Here is a 22,984-nt window from a genome sequence, read left to right as displayed (position 1 = left end):
CTTACTCATGTGAACAGTGTGGAAAAGCGTTCTCTCAACACAGTCATTTACTGGACCACCACCGTGTTCACACTGGAGAAAAGCCTCATTCATGTGAACAGTGTGGAAAGGCGTTTTCTACCAGAAGTATTTTACTCAGACACCAACATGTTCATACTGAAGAGAAGCCTCATTCATGTGAACAGTGTGGAAAAGCATTTGCTTATCCAAGTGCTTTACGGGCACACCAACGTTTTCACACTGGAGAGAAGCCTTACTCATGTGAACAGTGTGGAAAAGCGTTCTCTCAACACAGTCATTTACTGCAACACCGCCATGTTCACACTGGAGAAAAGCCTCATTCATGTGAACAGTGTGGAAAGGCGTTTTCTACCAGAAGTATTTTACTCAGACACCAACGTGTTCACACTGGAGAGAAACCTCATTTGTGTGGACAGTGTGGAAAAGCGTTCTCTCAACACAATAATTTATTGACACACCAGCGTGTTCACACTGGAGAAAAGCCTTATTCATGTGAACAGTGTGAAAAAGCGTTCTCTTGTGTCCGTACTTTGCGGGTACACCAACGCGTTCACACTGGACAGTAAACCTCACTGGTGTGAAAAATGAGAGAAGTGTTTTCTCACCTCAGTTCTTAAGTTATACACCATGTGTCCACACTGGCCAAAGATCATATTTATGTTAAAAATAATAAATGTTCCACAATGTCAAAAAAGTGGATTTTGCACAATAGGTCTTCTTTAAATTATTTCAGTTGTTTTACTGTTTGTTGCTCTACAAAGTCCCTCTGGTTATCTCACCAGATTTAAGGATTGCCATCATCCTTATCATATGCATATAGATTATATGCAGAAAGATCTCTTCTCACATTCCCCACATCCAGCCACCAAAGGGAACCCAACGGGACAGCCAATGAAAGGCTTTCAGTTTGGCCCCAGACTTCAAATGATCAAATACACTGGAAATATCAACACCAATGTGTTCAGTGGACAGTATACTTTGACTTGTATTTGTGTTTAATGGCAAAATTGTTTCTTTATTATTCTATGCAGTCAATGTATGGTTTATGACTTAAGTTCAGCACTGAATGCTCTTTTCTGCCTGGTACACCCTAGAATGTGGCTCATATCTAGCTCCCAAACCCAAGGCCGTAGAGCTGAGTGTTTCTCTGTCTGCTGAGATTTAGTGTTCTGTCCGCTGTGATAGCAAGACATCAGTGTTGCAGGTGTGAGAACGTAAACATCCACACCCAGGGTGACAGGGACGAGGTGGTACTTGCAACTTGATTGGACCAGAGAGAAATTCCACGCTGCCAGAGAAAGGGATAAAAGGCAGGAGATGATTTGAGGATTTCGGGATCTTTGCATTACACCTTCCTGGTGTATGTACTGATCTCCCCAGCTGTTTTTTTGTTTGGTGATGTAAACAATTAACATCCATGTTTTAATTTGCTTTGCCCCTTATTTTTACTTTCCTTGTTATTACAATAAATTACAAAAAAGACAACTCTCATCAGCTTCTTTATGGAAAATTTCTGTGACAGGTGTATCAATGGTTAATTAAAACTCAGGGCATCTGGTGTCTTGGCATCCTCGGCCTGCCACCTGTGCTTTTTTTAACCCCGTGCCTATTTTCTGGGGTCTTCTGGAAAATGGCATAGCTACATTGTGATGAGTTTAGCTCTGCAACTACAGAGTCTATTTGACTGCAAATAGTGTCATAATATAGTGGACACTTCTAGCCTCCATAGAATCATAGCACAATTAGTAAACATTTACTCAGAAAAAAGTTATCTTTGATGAAGTCAAGCAGGACAAAGTAAAAACAATTTTAGGGAGGGCTAGAAAGTAACAGCATGCTTAAATAACTTCCCAGGGCATAAGGATAATAAAGAATATTTGCTAGTAAAATGGTGTGAAGGTTTACACTGTAAAACTAGCCAGCAATTAGCTTACCACATGTCGTTCTTTATCTTATAACTTACCACATCTGATGGCTAACATTGGCGCATATTAGTGATGGGTAGATGAGGCGTCATGAAACGTTTCGACACATTGCAAAACTGTATTGATACTGTGTCACTGAATACTGACACCTGCTGGACATTAAAACTCCCTACAGGCAACCTAGTTGACAGACTCATCTGACACTGATTTGATGACTTAATATATACAATAATATAATTTAAGCTATTGTATGTCATATAGTATTATTTCATATCTTCATTTACATTTAAAATTTATATTTTTAGATACAGTCGATAAAGTGGACATGTATCATAACGTAAAAATCTAAGTGAACATGTTGTGAATGAAGATGCCTTCTTTTTTGTTTTTTTTTAAACAAATTTGGTCTCTCGGCCCACTGCAATGAGGAGATCTTGCCAAAGGTTATCTAGAAACAACACACTGCCATTTTAGTAGACCATTTCCAAACAACAAGAAACAAATAATGCTGAATAACATGCCTGAAGTGGGTGTAGACAGCTGCTGTTCTGACTGCAGTCTACTGACGGCCTCGTTGCACTTGGAAGAACTGCGGAACCAGAGTGATTTAAATCTGGGGTCTAGAAGTGTTGCTGGGGTCAACACACTGAGGTGGTTTTGTTTAAATAGGAAAGTTCTGTCAAACAAATGTGACATTTAACCTGCATAAAATAATATGATTAGTAAAGAGTCACTTTGGAATTTAATCTGAATTCAGAAAGATCAAGTGAAAACCTTTTAAAATAAATTAATTATTTTATTAATACACTTTCACTTTATTATTAGATTAAATAAAAAAGGTCCTTTTTTTCCAATATGAGATGAATTATAGATGAATTTGACGATGAACGGCAAACGCTCAGGGATTCCATTCGGCAGATGCAGCCCGACACATGCGCTTCCTTATAAACACAGTCTGGCGCGTCAGACACTGACTGATACAGGAACTGTATCGGTCACGTGCTTTCCCAACGCGATACGCGCACCGACACAGTGTTTCGCTCTAAGAGCTCGACGCAGGCGCCGACGCATCGGTGTTGCCGGACCCATCACTAGCGCATATCCTTAGAATCGTTTAGATTAAAGCTTTTGAGCCATTGTCTATTTGTGTTGCATAAAGTATTGCAGCGGTAGGCCTATAAATGTGTCGTAAATTAGCGTAGGTGGTGCTATAATGTAACAACATGCTAATGTGTATCACAGTGGTATCACAGTGGTATGCAGTGAGGTTCTTGGCTGGTGAGGCACTGACTTCTTCAGAGTCAAACTTAAAATAAATACAATATACAATGAAAGCACCTGAATGAGTATCTTAATGTTCACTATGGGCTAACACAATTACTTTAATTATAACAGAGGGAAGGAGGGGACAAACAGTGATACTGGCTTTAACTTTATTTACTCACTTAAAACAGAACTTTGACTTTAAAAAATACCACAGGACCTAACACACTTACTGTACTTACTGCACTGAAATTACTTCAACGTCTTGTTCATCATTCACAGCTCAGGCACTGTGGCGAGCAGCAAGTGCTACAGTTCTTTCGTAATTCATTCATACGGATCCTTATGGATCGTCTGTTCGTTCATTTGTCACGTGACGGCTGAGCCGCGCTGGTTTATTTGAAACATTTTTATCCTTTAATAAAGTCACTTCTGATGATGTGATAAAGCCTGTAGCTGCAGTTTTTCTGCTATAAGGCATTATGCTGCTTCTTTATACTTGTTGTTTCTGTTTTTATACCTTTTAATATACAAATATTGGTGTTAGTGAGACCAGTTACTTTTATATTGTTGTACTGGTCAGATAATCAATCCAGCCTGTGTCTCCTGTCATTACCCCATGTAGCCACCAGATGCTCTCGTCCACACACCAGGACTTTCCTGCTGCTTTTATTTTAAGGTGATTCGCCTGAAAGTGTCATCTTTACTTTAACATTGATGACTCTGTGTTAACTTAGTCTCTAAAGTGGACAGTTTGTTTTGGTGCAGAGTGCATATTCTCTGTGTGGGTTTTCTCCAAGTACTTCTGTTTCCTTTTGAAGACCCTAATTTGCCTGTACAGTATATGTGACTGGTTGTTTGCCTAGGTATGTTTCGCTGAGATGAACTGGTGAACTGTCCAGGGTGAAACATGACTCTTGCCTCATTGACAGCTGAGACAGAGTGCAGTGTACATTTAAAGGCTTTTTATTTATTCATTTGTGTCGATGTAAATATTTTTTTAATAATTGTTTTTTTTAAGGATTGAAACGAACATCAACTGAAAAAAATGACCCTTTTAGGCATACTGTTAATATTTTCATTTTGTCATTTCAAATGTCCTAATGTTTAACTAGAGGTTATTTTCTGTTGGTAATTTTTAATGTGTTATTTGTTTGCATGCAATTAAATAAATGCAGCTTTGTTTCACAGTGAATTATTCTAGCCTTTAAATCGAGTCACCAACACTGAACCCTAAAAAATAATGTGCATAAAGTTAGACCAATGAAACACAAACACAGCAGGTGTGATGATGATGATGATGATGGAGGATAATAGACAGGACCGTATTGTGAGTTTTCTGATCTCTCAGATCAGTGAACCTTTATTTTTTTTGTCTGTATGTTGTTGTTTTTTCTCTTGTTGCATTATAAGCCTTAGATTCCTTCAGAGAAAAGAACTTTTCAAAGCTAAAAGAAAAATGCCAAATGATAGTTTACTAACATGTCTTTAACAGTCACAGTGTCACGATCGCACAGATGAGGACCCACATGCACAGCACGACACAGCTTGGAAAGTGATAGGGGAGGTTTTATTCCAGGTATACGGGTTCAACGAGGACAGGCAGAGACGGCGTCAGGGACAGGCAAGGTTCGTACACGAGAGAGATTACAATACCAGAATCGTCGAGCGGCAGGTCGTGGTCAGGCAGGCAAGGTCGGTAACAGGCAGGTACAACACCGAGGCAGACAGAACAGGCAGGGATTAGGCAGGCTCAGAATCAGCAGTCCAGAAACACGATACGTAAAACACGGACGGACGGGATCAAAGAAACCGGGAACTATGACGGGTACACACAAACAACGATCTGGCGGGGAACTGAGGACACTGGTGGTGGTTAAATACAACGTGACTTGATTACTGATACTAAACAGGTGTGTGTAATGAAGACCGGTACTGACAGGGAACAGCTGTGACAACGGGTAAACAGGAAGTAAAGCAGGAACAGAAACAGAAACCGGGAGTGCTACCAAAATAAAACCGGAAATGGAAACTGGAACCAAAATAAAACAAGGAACAGAGCCAGAACCTGACACACAGTAGGTTCAGCTGGTTCTGTTCCCAGACACTGTGGAAAATGCTACAGAAAGTTTCAGAAGCAACTTATCAACTGCGTTTAATCAATGTTAATGACTTCCTTTATTTTTTTTCAGGGTAGTTCATTCTCTCTTCAGGTCTTTATTCATCCAGCCATCCATCCATTTTTTTTTTTTTACCACACGCACTAAGTGCGGGAGAAACAGGAGAAACAAGGCTGCTGAGGCCTACGGACAAGACTAAGGGGAGCACCCAAATGCCACAAGACATAGACAAAACTAATACTTAATAGTTAAATAAGTAAATAAACACAAAAAAGGAAATACAAACTTGGCGCTGCATGTGTCGGATCATAAACTAGAAACAACTAATACACAGAAAACAAAAAGTCACTGTAAGCTGGAAAAACCTAATCAATCAATCAGTCAAAATATGTAGCAAACACTACAGTCCCGCTCGACAGCATAGATCTCTTGAAGCGTGTCGCAGAGTATGATTACATCTCAATGTATCAATTCACATGACCAATGCCAATGCCGTGCTTGACACATTACGTTACATGTCAAGGTGCTTAGTGTGAACTTTGCAGGGGCTGGATGTTTCAATATGATAAGGCTTTATAACGTGTCCAAATCAATGCTTAAACTGTGTTTTTGAGAGGAGGAGATTGCTAGTATCGTGCCAATTGAATTAAATTCAGGAAGTGTTAGTACAGATTTACATTTTTGCTTATTTAGCTTTGTTACACTCATACACTCAGACCTTTTACTGTTAAACAGTAAAGTACAGGCAGTACAGTTGCTATTTTTTAAACTGTAGATTAACAGCGCTTTAATGTAGCTGAAATTTACAGTTTAGTGCCGTTTTAGTAAATACAACAAAATGCTGTTATTTTGATATGATAACAGCTAAATATGGCAAATATTTAGCAATTATTCCTTATGAACAGGTTGACTGTCTTGTAGATGATGCTGCAGCTTCTCTACGTACAATGTTAGACACAGTGGCTCCTCTGAAGAAGACAGTAAATCAGAGGAGGTTAGCTCCGTGGTATAACTCAGAGATCCGCAGCCTAAAGCAAAGGACTAGACAACTAGAAAGACAGTGGCGTTCCAACAAAATAAATGTAAACTGCATTGCATGGAAGGACAGTCTAATGAAATATAAAAAAAGCACTTTGTGCTGCTAGAAAAACATATTATTCCTCCCTAATTGAGGAAAACAACAACAACCCCAGGTTTCTTTTCAGCACTGTAGCCAGGCTGACTAAGAGTCATAGCTGTATTGAGTCTACTATCCCCTTAAATCTCAGCAGCAATGACTTTATGAACTACTTTACTAATAAAATTATCATCATTAGAAAAAACATTCAGCAGCGACTTCTTCCAAATGACAGAAAGCACTGTCTAGATCCATCAACTTTAAATTTATTAAATCCTCTGTCTTACCTAGACAGCTTCTCCCCCATAACTCATATGGAGTTAACCTCAATAATTAACTCTTCCAAGTCATCCACTTGTCTTTTAGATCCAATCCCAACCAGATTACCCAAAGAAGTTCTACCTTTAATCAGCTCATCCATATTAAATCAAATCAACCAATCTTGGGGGACTTAATTTATACACTGAGCTCCTCTGTTTCCTTCTACCTCCTCTGTCCAATAACCTCCCATCATTTTCCCATGTTTAACTAACCTTGTCTCTTTCTGTCCTGTAGTTGTGCTTCTCTCTCCCCCCCCCCCCCCCCCCCCCCCCCCCCCCCCCGAATGAAAGCTGCATCGGCCCAACCATATTCCCTGCCACATCGGGCCCACAGCACAAGGCCAGGACGTGAGTGTGTGGAACTAGAGTGCACTGAAAGTGGGGGACACCTCCAAGAGCACGACTGCTTGCTGACAGTGTGACCCCCGGACAGTGCCCCCCCACCCTAAATGTTATAACTGGGTGGTGATCTTTCCACCAGGACCAGTGGGCGAGGACACAACTGGCCTCACCCCCAGGCCCCAGTGAAAGAGCCCACCCCTAAATGTAAGTGTATGTGGCTAGGTATGAGGAACTTTGGGAGATCGCCAGTTCCCCGAGGGGTCCAGCAGACAGAGCCATCAATGTGAAGGCTCTGTCCACTGGCACCCTCGGAGGGAGCCCCCAAATTCCTGGATGAGTGTGTATGACTAATGCAATTAAAACTGCAGAGCCCCCCACTTAGGAGAGACGGAACCACTTTCCGGTAGCCCCAGTCCCTGCATCAGCAGGACGCCCCTCGGCAACCAAGTGGATGAATGTGGAGAAATGTAGTTGGGAAGCAAGGCACCAGGGTCCACAGAGCCAGGTTCCCGACTAGCTCTGCTACCCATCCCACCTCCCCTCAGAATGGCCCTACTCCGACACCAGACTGCCGGTCTCAGCAGCCTCCAGGTGTTCACATACTCGCTGCCAAAATTGCTGTACAGGTGAACATGACCAGAATGCTTGTAGGAATCTATCTTCTGTGTTATCTGTATAATGAGGGCAAATATTTGAGTTTGTGAGACCCATTTGGAACATCCTTTGTCCTGTATAATGTGTTCTATGAAGAATTTTTTATATTGTAGTAGTTGTTGATTTGTATTTTTGGTCATTCTGAATAAATTAGAACATATATTATTCCAGAACAGGTAATTAGTGGTGATGTCAAGATCAGCAGATAGATTTTGGATACTGTCCTTTTCCCTGATATATTAATACAACGCTCTATTGCTGGTGGTGGTTGCATGTGGTTGAACAATGTCTGATTTCTGACGTTTATTTATTTGTCACCTGACAGCCGACAAAAATTATTTATTCATTGAATCATAATTAATTAGTGGTCTTTGATTTTTGTAGATGTGTGTAGTTTTATTGTGTATTTAATATAAAGTGTGTTTGTACAGTACATTCATACTTTCGAACATTATATCAACATGATGTTGATTTTGTGGTAATAATAATAATAAAAACAATAATAATAAGATGAATGCACCAATGCACCAGTTAAATATTTAAGTATATATATTTTTTATTTTAGTATTTTAATATATCGTTACTTTTTGTTTTATGTAGTGAATTCAAGTTATTAATTTGATATTAATGCAGAAACATTAATATTCCTTAAAGTTGGGGCACCAGGTTTGTTTTAAAGCTGAAACCACGCTTGTATCAATCTAATCAATGCCAGATGTCAATTCAATTAGTTATCAATGAACAACTATAACAACTTTCTTGTGATAAAATCAAATCAGTCACTTATGCCGTGAATTCTTGTCGCAGTTCAATGACCTCTGTTTAAATCAGAAGAACAATGCACACAAAACCAGATTCCTTTTAACGTTTTATTAATCTAATACTACTGGATATATGAATAACATATTATTGAAATACTCAAATAAACAGAACAGAAAATGAGAAAACATTCAGAATGAGATGATCAGAAGTGAATGAGTCAATGAGTGAAAGGACAAGGAATGGCCAAGAGTGTGTGGTGGTTTTAATCAAACGATCAAGAGTATTTGTTTCTAACTTATACAAACCTAAGGACAACTAATGAATTTGGAATATCCAAATTTAGCGCTTTGAGAAACACCAGACTTTTCAAAGGATTGAACGGCTTGAATTTTTGTTTACTTTACTGATCGAGAGTTAAATATCGAAGTCAGTTAAAAGAACTCAACTTCCCATCTCTAGTCACAGGGCCTAGGTAGATTTTGGGGTGGGGGATTGAAATATCATAGATTTATTAGAAATAGGTCTCGTATATTGGTTTTTAAGGCTATTTAATTTATTTTTTCATATATAAATGCATTTGGCTTCATTCTTTGAATCCCTTTCATCTTTTAGCCCATCCCACTATAAACCAGGCTGATATTTGCTTGTATTTATAAGGGGAAAATCCAGACGAGGTCCCCAATGAAGAGATGTAGACACACATTTTAGAAAACTTTTTGGACCAGTAGGTCATATAGTTTGGACGGTAGTGAAATATTACTATAACATTAACAATAAAATATTATTGAAAAATATGCAACATGATTATATCCTCAAAGATGGTTGTGCCCTGTGAAGGAGATGTAGACACGAGTAGGTCACAAGGATTGGACGCTATTTAATTATTAATTTCTTGAAAATCCGAATAATTTATCGACGGTCCCTAAGGGACGGTACGAAGCGGTCTAGTTCTGTGGCCGAGTAGAGAACGTGAAGCGCGGACCGTTCGGAGATCGAATGTCTGTTGAATATCCAACGTTGTTCACCACAGTAAGAGCGACGCTGTGTCGAATAGGAGGTCTCAAGTTGGACATCTCTACCAGGAGGCAAAGCACAGACATTTGTTTGTTTGTTTACATTGCTGCTAAGCGGCCATTCTGGGACTGTTAAATGCTTCCACTGCTGCACAAGGATACACATCAGCCAATTTAGCATTTCGCTTCAGGGCAACGGCTTTGTCAAAGGGGTTTATCACTTTCAGGGGCAGCCACGCATCGCTTCTCATCACTGCCACAGTTCTTCCTACTATAACTGACCAGTGGGCTCCATCACAACTGTGCAGCCAGGTGACACATCACCTGTATGCTCAAGTTTACCTCATACCCATAGACCCACTGTCAAGCATAGCCTTGACTGACACTTCACCACCCAAAGTTACGTTCTCATAAAACAAATTGTCATGTGGTTTCAGTCTTTGTATGTTTTGAAGAATGGGACATCGCCGAGTTCTCTCTCCTTGCACAAGCGCTGATGGACAGAGTCAGAGTCTTGACCACCAATCACCAGGGGATCCTCGTCAGGCCTAGCACTTCCCCCCACCCCATGCAGGCCAACTAGTTTTCCTCCTGCTGAAGTGTGGGATTAAAAGCCCTGGTCTTTGAGGTCATAGCGCTGGGACAGCTTCGCGTGTGTGATCAGGTGCATAGCAGATGAAGCACAGGTGGTTAGCTCGGCAGTGCTGGTGAGTGGTGTGTTCAACATCCCCACAGACGTTACAAGACACTGTATGTCTGACCCTGGCTCTATGGCTTGGCTGATTTCTCACATCCTTCCTACTAACTGGTCCAGGCTGAAGTGGCTGGTGTTGTAGCACCCGCTCCAGCGTTGTGATTAGGTGGTCAAGGCGATCAGCTGCTCCATCTCTCCCCTGAGTCGGCGGTGAGGCTAAAACATGCTCAGTGACAGGTTTCACACTGCATGTGTGGGCCTCCGCTTCCTGCTGCTGGGCAGTTATCGCCGTAGCCCCTCTCAGCTGGGACACCTGCCTCCGGTCCCTACTATGCTCAACAAGCTTTTCATGTACATAAGTCACCGTCCATTCCTGTAGTGGCGTGCACTTGAATAAGAGAGATAGTTCAGGGTCGGGGCAATGGCGGATGAACATGGCAGTAAGGTCAAGGCACAGGTTGTCAAATGTCTTATTTTGTCTCTTTAGGCAGTCTTCTGTCACCTCCATAGCTCTATTAAGTCTCCACCAGTAGTCAAAAGGGCGTTCATTTGGGGTCGGCAATGTGGCATAGAAATCTGCTAGAGGCATCCCAGATGAAACTGTGTCACTAAAGTGCTGCTTTAGTATTTCAAAGATGGGACCTGGGCCTGTGGTTAGCGTCAGGCTTGGATTACTCCGTATGCCTACTTTAACCACCTCACGTGTCCTTCCACAGATCTTACTCAACACTTCATCAGCCTGGTTCCTGGACTGAACAGTCTGGTTATTCACGCTGAAGTTGCTGCCATCGCTACTTTTTCAGTGGGGCCATCAGGCATCGTTCTTGACTTCTTCCCCGCCACAACTCTCTAGTCTTTTTTTACTCTCTCGTCTTCTTGGTGGCACCCCACCCCGGAGGGGGGGGGGGGGGGGGGGGGGGGGGGACAGCGCCCTCAGCTGACCACAAGTGGAATTAATATTAACTCCGTTACACATGTACTGGGGGACCATGATGATGGGCTGTGCACGGAGTGTCCGCAGTCGGAAACAGTAAAACATGTGATGATGCGATGTAGAAGATACAGCTGTGAAAGAGAAGTAATGAGGGCGGATTTCACTAAGAGAGGAATGTGGCATGATGACCAGCAAGGGCAACGATAGGCGGCCTGTTTTTACGTTTCTGAGAGCGTCAGGTCTGATTAAGAGGATTTGAGATTTCCTGTAGATGGCAGCAATGCAACAACTTTGGACGCCGGCTGCCGTGAAACCCCAAAGAAGAAGAAGACTAGGCGGAAATGTGTGAGAGCTGGTGTCTTTGTTCCGCCATCTTGAAAGCAGAGAGCTGCTGGATCCTGGCGACCAAGATCGAAATGGATCAGTACAAACTGGAAATGAAAGAAGAGGACGTGGACGTTTATCAATACCAGAACAAGAGTGATCCAGAACAGCAGGACCCGAGTTTAACCGAGCAGAACCGCTCTATCAGCGGAATAAAGGAGGAGCCGCAGGACCAGAGTTTAAACGAGCAGTTGCTGAATTTAACCGAGCAGGACCGGTCCATCAGCGACATAAAAGAGGAACAACAGGACCCGAGTTTAACCGAGCAGGACCGGTCCACTTGCGGAATAAAGGAGGAGCAGCAGGACCGTGACCACGCTGGTCCCACAGATCAACAGGTCGGTGCTGTTTCACCGCTAAAAGCGGCTCATAGCGACACTAATGCAAAGATGTGGATGTTGTGAGAGAACAAAGTAAACACAGGCTGTGGATGCGTGGACACAGACATGGCCTTGCTGAGTAAAGCACCCTAATGGAAAGGTGTGTTAGATTGAGTCATTGTAGCAAACACGGGCTCGAGACGCTACCGTGGCTGAGGTGGAGCTAAAAGGCCGCTAATCACAGTGCTTCCAGCATTCACTGTATTAAGTTTTTTCTTCCGTAAGTTTTTCTGTATTTAACTAGTCCCGCATACTTTCAGCTACAGAAACCATTTAAATGCAGCATCAGCAGCATTTAAGAAGTGTTCTTACATATTACTTTTTTATATCTTTTGTATTTTTCAAGTTATTAAGTTTTTTTTCAGTAATATTTCTCAATTGAAATGAATGGGGAACCATTCTTCGGCTTTGTCTTCTTTCAGCTTTAACTACTTCAGAATACGTTACGCTACAGACACCGTTCAAACTATAAAACAGTCTTTATCTGTTCAACTATTTATCTTCAGTTCAGCTTTTTAATATCTTTAATAGTTGTTGATCTATAGCAGTTTAAATATTGTGAATTTTGGTAAATTTTAAGCTTTTCCATTAGTGTGTGATGTCACGGCTAGAGTGTGAAGAAATGTTTTTTTAATACAGAACTTTTATCTTTAACTCGTCACTACAGCCACAGTTTTTAAGATATGGATATATATTTTTTTTCACTCATTCAAATTCATACTTATCTTCTTTCTAATGATGTGTCTGGTTAAACCCTCAGACCTATACTTTAGTCTGTATATGCCTCAAAGCGCAGGGAGTTCCACAATTTCTCCCATAGACTCCTAATGCATTTGTCTGACTTTTTTGGAGAAACACTCGAGTGGCATTTTAAAGTCACGACTGTGGCCACAATTTTTAGTCTTCAAACATAAAGCTTACACCAGTTGCTCATTAAAGCCTTGGCATTCAAAAAGTTAAGTTATTTTTGTGATAGGTATTATAGTTTTGCTGTAAGAAGCACCTTTTGACTGAAGGGTCAATCTCCTGATGCCCATTGTAGCTGCTCTGTGCATATTACTGATTAGTTCATTACACTGTTTAATTGTTGAGTAATTAATCATACGCTTCCTCTGAATCCTTTAAAAATAAAAGCACCAATCCAAAATTTGTGCTTTAATAGCACTATTTTTGCTTTTGAATGGGTAATTGCGACTGTTTTTTGTGACTTTTTTACAGTTTAGCTATTAAGCATACACACCACCTCCGAATCCTTTAAAAATAAAAGCCCCTTTTCTAGATCTTTAGCTCAAAATAGCAATATTTCTGTGTTCAGCTGGTGTATTGTGAATAGTTTTTTTTTTTGTTTTTTTTTTTTTAATCCAGCAGTTCAACAAGCAGCATGTATTAGGCTGTATGCCATATTGTGATGGCAGGCTTTGCTTTTACAAGGTGTTGAGTGTCCCACTACATGGTTAGTGGGACACTCAAGCAAGGAAGGAAGGAAACAGAGGAGCTCAGTGTATAAATGAAGTCCCCCAGCAGTCTATGTCTATTACAGCTTAAGAGATGGTTCCTGTGACTAACCATCATTGCCAGTGCCATCTCTAACTATAAGCTTTATCAAAAAGTATGGTTTTAAACCTGATCTTAAAGGTGGAGAGTGTGTCAGCTTCTGGAACCTGAACAGGGATCTGGTTCCACAGAAGAGAGGCTTGGTAGCTAAAAGCTCTGCCTCCCATTCTATGTCTAATTTTGTAGTAGTTAGTTTTATTTTTGAAAGAAGTTTTGGGATATCAAACTTTGAATTTTGAGTAGTTGTTTTGGTTCATTTGGTTCCAAAGACATATATAGCTAAGTATTAACTGTATAACAATGAAAATTTATAGAATGCTTCCTAATAATCTTACCTAGAAGAGACATGTGTATGTATGTATCAACAAATAGGATTTAAACCGTCCCAGTGCTGTTCCCTTAATTCCGGTGATATATTCTAATCTGTCTTTACAATTGATCACAACATTCTATTAGAGAGCAGACCATTGTCTGAAGCTAAGATCATCAATGTCTCTAAGCAGAGCTGTTTCTGTGCTATGATATTTTCTAAATCCTGACAAAAAATCTTTGTACAGATTTTTTCTACTCAGGCGGTCAAATAATTGTTTAGCTATAAGTTTTTTCATGAATTCAAAATGGGCCTATAGTTGCCTTTCCAGGGTCCAGAGTAGGTTGTTTTTTTTTTTTTTCAGTAAAGGTTTGACCAAAGCGACCTTTTTAAAAGCCTGTTACATAGTCTATTAGTAAAGATTGGTTGATTTGATTTAATATGGACAAGCTGATTAAAGGTAGATCTTCCTTGAGTAATCTGGTTGGCATTGGGTCTAAAAGACAAGTGGACGACTTGGAAGAGTTAATTATTGAAGTTAACTCCATATAAGTTACGGGGGTAAAGCTCTCTAGCTAAGACACAGGACTTGGTGAATTTAAACTTGATGGATGGATAGTGATTTCTGCCATTTGGAAGAAAACGCTGATCTCTTGATCTCTAATGAGAATAATTTTATTAGTAAAGTAGTTGCTGTGTTGCTGCAGAGATTTAAGGGGGTAGTAGGTTCAACACACCTATGCCTTAGTCAGCCTTGCCACAGTGCTGAAAAGGAACCTGGGGTTGTTTTTGTTGTCCTCAATTAAGGATGAATAATACGTCTTTCTAGCAGCACAAAGTGCTTTTTTATATATTATTAGACTTTCCTTCCATGGTATGCAGTTTACATTTATTTTGTTGGAATGCCACTGCCTTTCTAGGTTTCGGGTCCTGTGCTTTAGCCTGCAAATCTAATCATCAAATCATGGAGTTATACCATAGAGCTAACCTCCTACCTTTTGAGTGCAACCACTGTGTCAGGAAACATGGTTTTGGGGAAAAACTATTAAATTATCAATTTTAACCTCATACGACAAGATGAAGGGTATGATATAAAATGGTGGTTGGGTTGTGGGTCTAAACTAGCCACAACATTGTTCACATGCAAAGAGATGGGAAAAACAAAGCACAATAAGCCAAAAACCTTTTTACTTGCAGGGAGCCCGCCTGAGGTCTTGGCATTTTAAGTGCTTACCCAGGAACTCAAATAATCTCCCCGTAGTGCAGGCTTTTTATTGAAATTTGACACATGAAAATCATACTGCAGACAAGAAATTTCCATATAAGGAGAAAACACTTGATTGGTTTGTACAAGCATATGTGTAAAGCATCATGAACTGTCCAACCCTAAGACTGCTGACCTTTTTGTGGCCTTTCAGTTGTCCCAGAAAAAGTCAGCTGGCCCCAACCCCTTCCTGTTTCTATGTCTGATATAGGGTGCAGGTTCAGCAAAGTATATCATGTTCCTGTTTCTGACGGGATTACCTACTATGAACCCGTTAAAACGTTTTGTAACCAATACGTTTTTTCAGGGGGTCTTCTGGAAAATGGAATAGCTACATTCAGATGAATTTATCTCTGCAACCACTGTCTATTTGAAATAAAATATTGTAATAATATAGGGAACAATATAGGGGACACTTGTGTGCTGTGATGAGGTGTACAAATTTGTTGTGTTACATATGCAATGCCTATAACTAATAAAAGTAACACTTTTTAGTTCTATCTAAAGAAAATGCACTTTCAGGATGAATGTCTTTTATTAGTGAATATTGTCCTGCTTCACTATATAAAAACACAGATATAACAATTTGAATGCAAACAGCCAGATGAGGTTCTGAGTTGACTAGTGTGGATGTCTAATGTTTGTCCAATACTAAAGAAACTAAAATAGCAATAAAAGTGACCAATATATCCAAATAATGATTATGTATACTTTTCTGACTAAATATGAGCAGTGTACAGCTAATCACCAGTGTGTCAAATCTTTTACATATGTCCACCAGAAGGCAGGGGGTGGGGGTGTCTGTTCAGCTATATCTCTGTCTAGCAACAACTGACTTTGGTCAATGAGGTGCCATTTTACTCATTAGAAGTTATGCAATTGACCCAAAAACACCAAACTGGGATTTACAGCACTGTCTGCCAGTGAGAGTCTCCCAACACGTTTATGGACTTGGTGCAATAGAAAACTTAACAAGATGGCAGACCAATAAATAAATTCATTTATTGGTCTGCCATCTATTGGTCTGTAGCCCTCCCACATGCTCTGTGGGAGGGCTACAAAGTCAGAGTGACTAGGTATCTTCCCAGGATGTAGGAATAACAAAAAATGGCATTGGTTCGTCAGTGTGTTTAGTAAAAACAACACTTAAATAGTTTTGTAGCCCAGATTCTGCTCTTTTGAGATGTGCATTGTTGGCCTTGATGTTAAAATGTGCCATTAAATGCATTTTGATAGTCCTTGTGGTTGCAGAAATGTGCTTATTTTAATATGGCTATGCCAAAAACTAGATAGTCCTAGGATGTAATAGGTAGGGTGATTTTCACAAAATGCTGAAAATCAGTGCAAATGTTGCCATTTGCACAAAATGTCAGGACTTACAGGACTGTAACCTTACTGGTAATAATGCTGTCTATTGAACAGTCTCCTAACTTTCTCTCTTTCTGTATCTGTCACTTTAGGAACACAAAGGAAGAAAAGCTTCAAGGCTGTATCTCTGTCAGAAATGTAGCCAGGCCTTCACCAGACTATCAGACCTAAAGAATCATCAGAAGGTTCACTCTGAAGAGAAACCATACAGCTTTGACCAGGGTGGCAAAACTTGCTATATGAAGAGTAACTTAAGGACCCATCATCAAATTTCTACTCGAAAAAGACCGTACTCCTGCACCAAATGTGGTGCAGCTTTCCACAAGTCAAAGGATTTGAAAATTCACCGTTGTGTTCAGGCTTTAAAGAAACGTCACTCATGTGAACAGTGTGGAAAAGCATTCTCTTACAAAAGAGGTTTACTGGCACACAAACATCTTCACACTGGAGAGAAGCTTCACTCATGTGAACAGTGTGGAAAAGCATTTTCTAACAGAAGTAGTTTACTGACACACAAACGTATTCACACTGGAGAGAAACCTTATTCATGTGAACAGTGTGGAAAAGCTTTCTCTCAACGCTGGCATTTACTGAAACACCAACGTATGCACACTGGAGAGAAGCCTTATTCATGTGAACACTGTGAAAAAGCATTTTCTAACAGTAGTAGTTTACTGACACACAAACGTATTCACACTGGAGAGAAACCTTATTCATGTCAACAGTGCGGAAGATCATTTTCCCAGCTCACTCATTTACGGACACATCAACGTATTCACACAAGAGAGAAACCTCACACAAAAGACAAACCTTACTCATGTGAACAGTGTGGAAAAGCTTTTTCTCACCACAGCCTTTTACTGGCACACCAACATCTTCACAGTCGAGAGAAATGTCACTCATGTGAACAGTGTGGGAAAGCTTCCTCTCATAGCAACAGTTTACAGCCACACCAACATGTTCACACTGGAGGAAAACTTCACTCATGTGAACAGTGTGGGAAAGCATTCTCTCGGCTCAGTAATTTACAGAGACACCAACGTATTCACACCGGGGAGAAACCCTATTCATGTGAATTGTGTGGAAAAGCTTTCGCTCACAACAGCACTTTACTGGCACACAAACAGGTTCACACAGGAGAGAAACCTCACTTATGTGAACTCTGTGGAAAAGCTTTCTCTCAAAACAGCACTTTACTGGCACACCAACATGTTCATACTAGAGAGAAACCTCACTCATGTCAACAATGTGGAAAAGTGTTTTCTCTGCTCAGTCAATTACGGTCACACCAACGTACTCACACAGGAGAGAAACCTCATTCATGTGAACAATGTGGAAAAGCGTTCTCTCGGCTCAGTTCTTTACGGACACACCACCGTATCCACACCGGAGAAAAACCTTATTCATGTGAACTGTGTGGAAAAGCTTTCTCTCAAAACAGTGCTTTTCATCAACATCAACGCTTTCACACTGGAGAGAAACGTCACTCATGTGAACAGTGTGGAAAAGCTTTCTCTCACAAAAAAAGTTTATTGTTACACCAACATGTTCACACTGGAGAAAAGTCTAATTTATGTGAATAGTGCCAAAACTGCCATCCTTTTGGTGCAAAAGATTCATGTCTTTTCTGTGCTATGGAGTATTACATCTTAAAGCTAAAAAGTGTTAGTCTCTTACTTTTTGATGTCCAGATTTATTCATGACTATTTGAAGTTAAATGGTATTGACATGCATCTTACTGAGTTTTATTAAAAAGTATTAAAAGCAATTCACCATGTGACGATGCTTAATTGATCATACATATCAGAACTACATGAGACATTAATTACCACATGCCTTCTCTTTTGTAATAGAAGTCATTTTAATCTCCATATTAGTTTGAAAAGTGTATATAATTTCTGTAGTGTAATTTTGAAGTGGTGTTTTTTATATATATTTTATTAGAGCCTAATAGCAATAGGCTTCTTCTGTGTCTTTCTGTGTCTGCTGCCAGTAATGTTAACAGGTCTAGGTGAATGTCCTATAATTGTTGTATTTTGGCAAAATTGTTGACAAATATATTTAAGATGGAATCCAGGAAACCTTTGAGTAAAGCGTTATTATGAATTGCTCATATTGGACAGTACATGGTCTACTCCAAAAGTTAGAACGGAACCAGATGTCTAGCTGAAGTAGAGATTGCGTGGCTGTATATAACTAAATGCTTTGTGCTTGTTTGTGTTGTGTGTGTTATTAAAAATGTTAGGTAGACATTGTTTAAGTGGAAAAATGAAAACATTGGATGGTGACTTACTCCTCTAAGTGGAGGAGAAATTATCGACAATTTATATGGTGTCCCTCAGTGGATAGTTTCGGTCACTTAGGCACAGTAATTATTGTTTAAAGCTAATTGACTGTCTTACTCAAAGGCTGCAAATAATCTGGCCCAGGGTATCGACACATAAGTAGATCAGCGAAATTCTGAGAGTAGAGGTAAATTAAATGTTAAAAAATTCATGCACCATACAGTAGAGCAGTTTTGCTGACAGCTCATTTTGCATGGCTCACAGTGGAATCTGTCTCTATAAATGTTTCTTGTGCTCAGTAAATTACTGATCAATATTTAGCCTAGGAATATGTTAAGACTGTTCATTGAAAAAGGAAAATCTGAAAGTTTACATTAGGCTTGGGGCGGATCAATCCAAGCGTAGATTTTGGCCTGATAAGAGATAATGAACCTTATTAAATTGCTTTCTTTTTATATGACCTATAAAGATGTGTTAAAAAAAGAAACGTGGTATAATCAAGGTGAGCTCAAACATATTTGTATCTATGTAAATATGTTTAGTATTCGTGTACATATGTAAATATCTGACTTTAAATCTGGCTACTATCTGACTCCCAAATCCAAGGCAAAGGAGATGTGTCTTTCTTTGTCTGTAGACATTTATGGCCCCTTTACTCTGATAGCGACAGAGCGAGTGATACCTGCAATTTGATTGCACTAGAGAGACACTCCACTCTGCCAGAGAAAGAGACAAAAGAATAATAAAGTTGTCAATTGTGTAAAGTTTGCATTATACCTTTTTGGTGTATGTTCTGATCTCCTGGTTTTTCATTTGCCATTATCTTTTCTTTGTTATTAAAATAAATTACACAATAGACAATACTCTCTTCAGCTTCATTGGAAAATTTTCACCAAATTTCTTGGCATCCCAAAAAGGATTATACTGCAAGTCATCTAGATGGTCAACAATAGTCCTGTGACCGAACCTCTACAGACAATTAATGACACATAAAAGATGTACAACCATTAAAAGAGATATTACAGAAAAAAGAAAAACGGATTTGAAAAAGTAGAACTTTAAAAAGAAAAATCTTACAGTACATTGAATTAAACAAAAATATCTTGACTACTGGATTAAAGAGGCAGAATGCAGAGAAGGATTAAAATATCAAAAGGAACTAGGAGGAAGTCAAAATTAAAATAGAAACGTAACCGGTCGAAAAGATAACAATTCTGCATTTCAGTCCATATGCAGTGTATATGACTAAAATTATCACATGCAGACGAAAACCGGATTAATCCATGGATGACTTTGTTCATTGTCTCACCACTGCATACAATACGCATGGGGGAGTTCACCATCCCACGGAGGTAGTCATGGGGCTCTCTTCCTACAAAAGTTAATTATGCAAGCTCATCATGAAGGAACTACTCTCTGAAGTATCAGAGGCTGTGAAACAATCATACATTAGATGGAAAGAGGAAGCGTGCCGTTCTGATCTTAGTCATGCCCGCATGCTCATAACACTCTTCAGCAGAGAAAAAACAACAGAGAAAAAGAAACCAGTTTAAACTACATCTGCTTAGAGATGTTCTCTGCCGGACACTGGTCGTAATAACAACAACAACAGGAACCACGGGCAGACATTGTGGCCCGTGGTCAGGCTCCAGCTGAGAGGACATTCATGTCAGACTGACAGTGAAAGAAGAAACGTAACGGACCCTCCTCACGCAACGTAGACGGTACCGCACATATACACACACTCTCACCTAAGAAGGTGAGCATTCCAACACATTCACTCATGCAATGAAGCAACCGCTTGCTATTCAAAGTATTCCAAAGTAGAGAGCAGCATAGTAAGACAGAATATGGATATGCTGTGGAAGAGAGAGCTGATGAAGAAGCGAGTGCAGGCTGTTTGGAGAAGGTGGAAGAAAGTGTCAGCAAGACCCAAAGGAAACGTGGATAAGACCATGTTGACACCAGCTCTGTCCTATTCGTTAGACCACAGCAGTGAGAAAGAGACAAGAGGCTGAGATGGGTTAAAATATATATTATAAAAGGAACATCTCACGTTGCCTGCTTTGGCAACAAAGCCAGAGAGGCCAGACTGTGATGGTTTGGAATTGTGCAAAGGAGGGATAGTGAATATATTTGTAGAAGGATGTTGGAGAAGGAGCTGCCAGGCAAGAGGACCACTGAAGAGGAGAGATATGGATGTGTTGACAGAGTACACAAGGTTGGCTGGTGTGAGAGTAGAAGATGCCCAGAATAGAGTTAGATGTAAAAGGATGAACGTTGAAAAACTTTGATAGGGCAACATTGTTTCAATGTCTTGCTGTCAATGTTAAAAGGTTTTCAAACATTGTTTGAATGTTACATCAGTGTCACAAAAACAACTGAAAAGATGAAACAGTGACAACAACAGGGTCAAATGACGTGTTGGAAAGAATCATTTACATAAAGTTAGCCCAATGAAACACAAACAGCAGGTGTTTATAAATATTAGTTTTTTTGTACCATCAGTAGATCAGGATGATGATGATGCTGCTGCTGCTGCTGCTGCTGCTGCTGCTGCTGCTGCTGCTGCTGCTGCTGCTGATGATGATGATGATGATGGACAGAATCTCACTGAATGTGTTTTATCTCTGTGCTGCTTCAGTCACTTCAGTTTGAGGTAAACTATTGAGGACTGTACAGCAGTCATGTAAAGGAGAATATGAAATACCTTAAAGGTAGGGTGACAGAAAAACAAACATCTTACAGTATATACAGTAGTGCCACAGGCTGATCCTGCTGAAAAAACACATTTTCCTCTGTCCTCAGTCAGAAGTCTCCCTGAAGTCTAACTACCACCACATGTAAAGTAGAAAGCCTGTTTTTTGTTCAAAGCTACAATGAAGCTACTGTTCATATCAAGCAGATTCTGTTATGACTCATTTAACACACTAGAACTACTGGGTTTTCTAAATAAACCAGTTCCAAGTACAAGGTGTTCAAATGATCTGCTCGGCTAGCTGACACCCTGAATCATCTGTGAACAGCTGCTTTTGTTAGGTAAAAAGGGCCATCACTGACAAACTCTAGGTGGTGGGTTGCCTGGGTTTTCTGACCCTGCTCCTGCCTGCAAGGCTGCACAGTTCCTATGGGTCTATGAGTGACATCCACTGTTACAATGTTCCACCGCTATGTGCTTGGACTTACAACGTGAAAGGACGAGTGTCATTGTTGGTCTCATCGAAGAAAGCAATAAGAGACATCATCCACGTCCCAGAGCAGGGACACTGGGGGGAAGGGGAAACACGCATCAACATGCAGGACAAAGATCTGCGTTTCTCTGCTGCTACAGCCTCGGCTGCGTTGGGTTGTTAGTCTCCCTTTCACCTGTACCATATGAAATGTGTTCCTACGAAGTTGATCAGCCATCTTCAGAAATAGAATCGTTTTTATTCCCCAGGTTTGAACAGGGAAAACAGATACGTAACAGATTGCAGTCAGCTGTAGGCGCTCCAAATGAATTTTCATGTTGCTACGGGCATGGTCCAGGTACAGTAATTTATGTGTAGCAGGCGTCACCTGGTGAGTGACGTGAGCGCCTCCCTGATTGGGAGGGGAGGGGATAAAAGTTTGCAGGTGTTCCCTGTACTGGTGGTTCTTAAAGGACGCTGGTGTCGGTGGGAGCGTGAGTGAGAGCTGCACAGGGTGAGGGATTTATGGATTTGAGCGCTAGCAGTGTTATGGTTTTAGCAAATTTAAGTCTTGTTGTTTTTATGTTGTAGTGTCGCTGGAGCTGCGGGGCAGCCACGCAGTCAGTGGGGTGGCGTCCAAAGCGGAGACGTGCAACGATCGTGTATACGATAATTGACAGGGCAGGGCTTATAACTAGAGGGGTTTTAAAGTAGCTAGTAAAGTTGCATGGCCTGTTGTCATATGCGGGAGCATATTCTGTAAGGGTGGACTAACCACATTTTTTCTATTATTATTTTAGTTTGTTTAGTTTGTTTGCCATTTCCCTAGCCGTCCCCTGTATCTGTAGACTGGCCCGTTGATCGTGCTGAAAGGCCGATCAGGGTGTGTATTTAATCACGCGTGAATTATATTATTATACTGCGGATCCTTAATCCTTAGCATGACTGTGTGTGCGGTGTTCCACTAAGGGCTTTGCGAACCCTTCAGCACAGGGAGCAACGGTGCCAGGGACTGTCAGATGTCTGGGGATGTGTGACAGGGGGACGTCGCTGTCTTTTAAGAAAACTAATAAAGTCTGCACTATTTAATCTACACCTGACTAC

At 40.5% G+C, this 22,984-nt stretch overlaps 2 protein-coding genes and 1 pseudogene across 2 annotated transcripts in view; 2 read left to right on the top strand and 1 right to left on the bottom strand.

Annotated features, from left to right (window-relative positions):
• Positions 1 to 5,543, top strand: part of LOC114851366 (zinc finger protein 260-like) — a 14,809-nt pseudogene extending 9,266 nt beyond the window's left edge.
• LOC129603091 (uncharacterized) overlaps positions 1 to 22,984 on the bottom strand; it is a 506,300-nt gene that overhangs the window by 469,890 nt on the left and 13,426 nt on the right. The gene's annotated exons all lie outside the window — the stretch shown is intronic.
• Positions 11,435 to 22,973, top strand: LOC129602931 (zinc finger protein 883-like). Its single transcript, XM_029143155.3, has 2 exons — positions 11,435 to 11,887; positions 16,518 to 22,973. Exons 1-2 carry the CDS (start codon positions 11,507 to 11,509, stop codon positions 18,006 to 18,008), a joined length of 1,872 nt encoding a protein of 623 aa, XP_028998988.3. The 5' UTR covers positions 11,435 to 11,506; the 3' UTR covers positions 18,009 to 22,973.

This window comes from Betta splendens, chromosome 2 (assembly GCF_900634795.4).
Source record: "Betta splendens chromosome 2, fBetSpl5.4, whole genome shotgun sequence".
Taxonomy (NCBI): Eukaryota; Metazoa; Chordata; class Actinopteri; order Anabantiformes; family Osphronemidae; genus Betta; species Betta splendens.
This window is presented reverse-complemented; position numbering and strand designations above follow the sequence as displayed.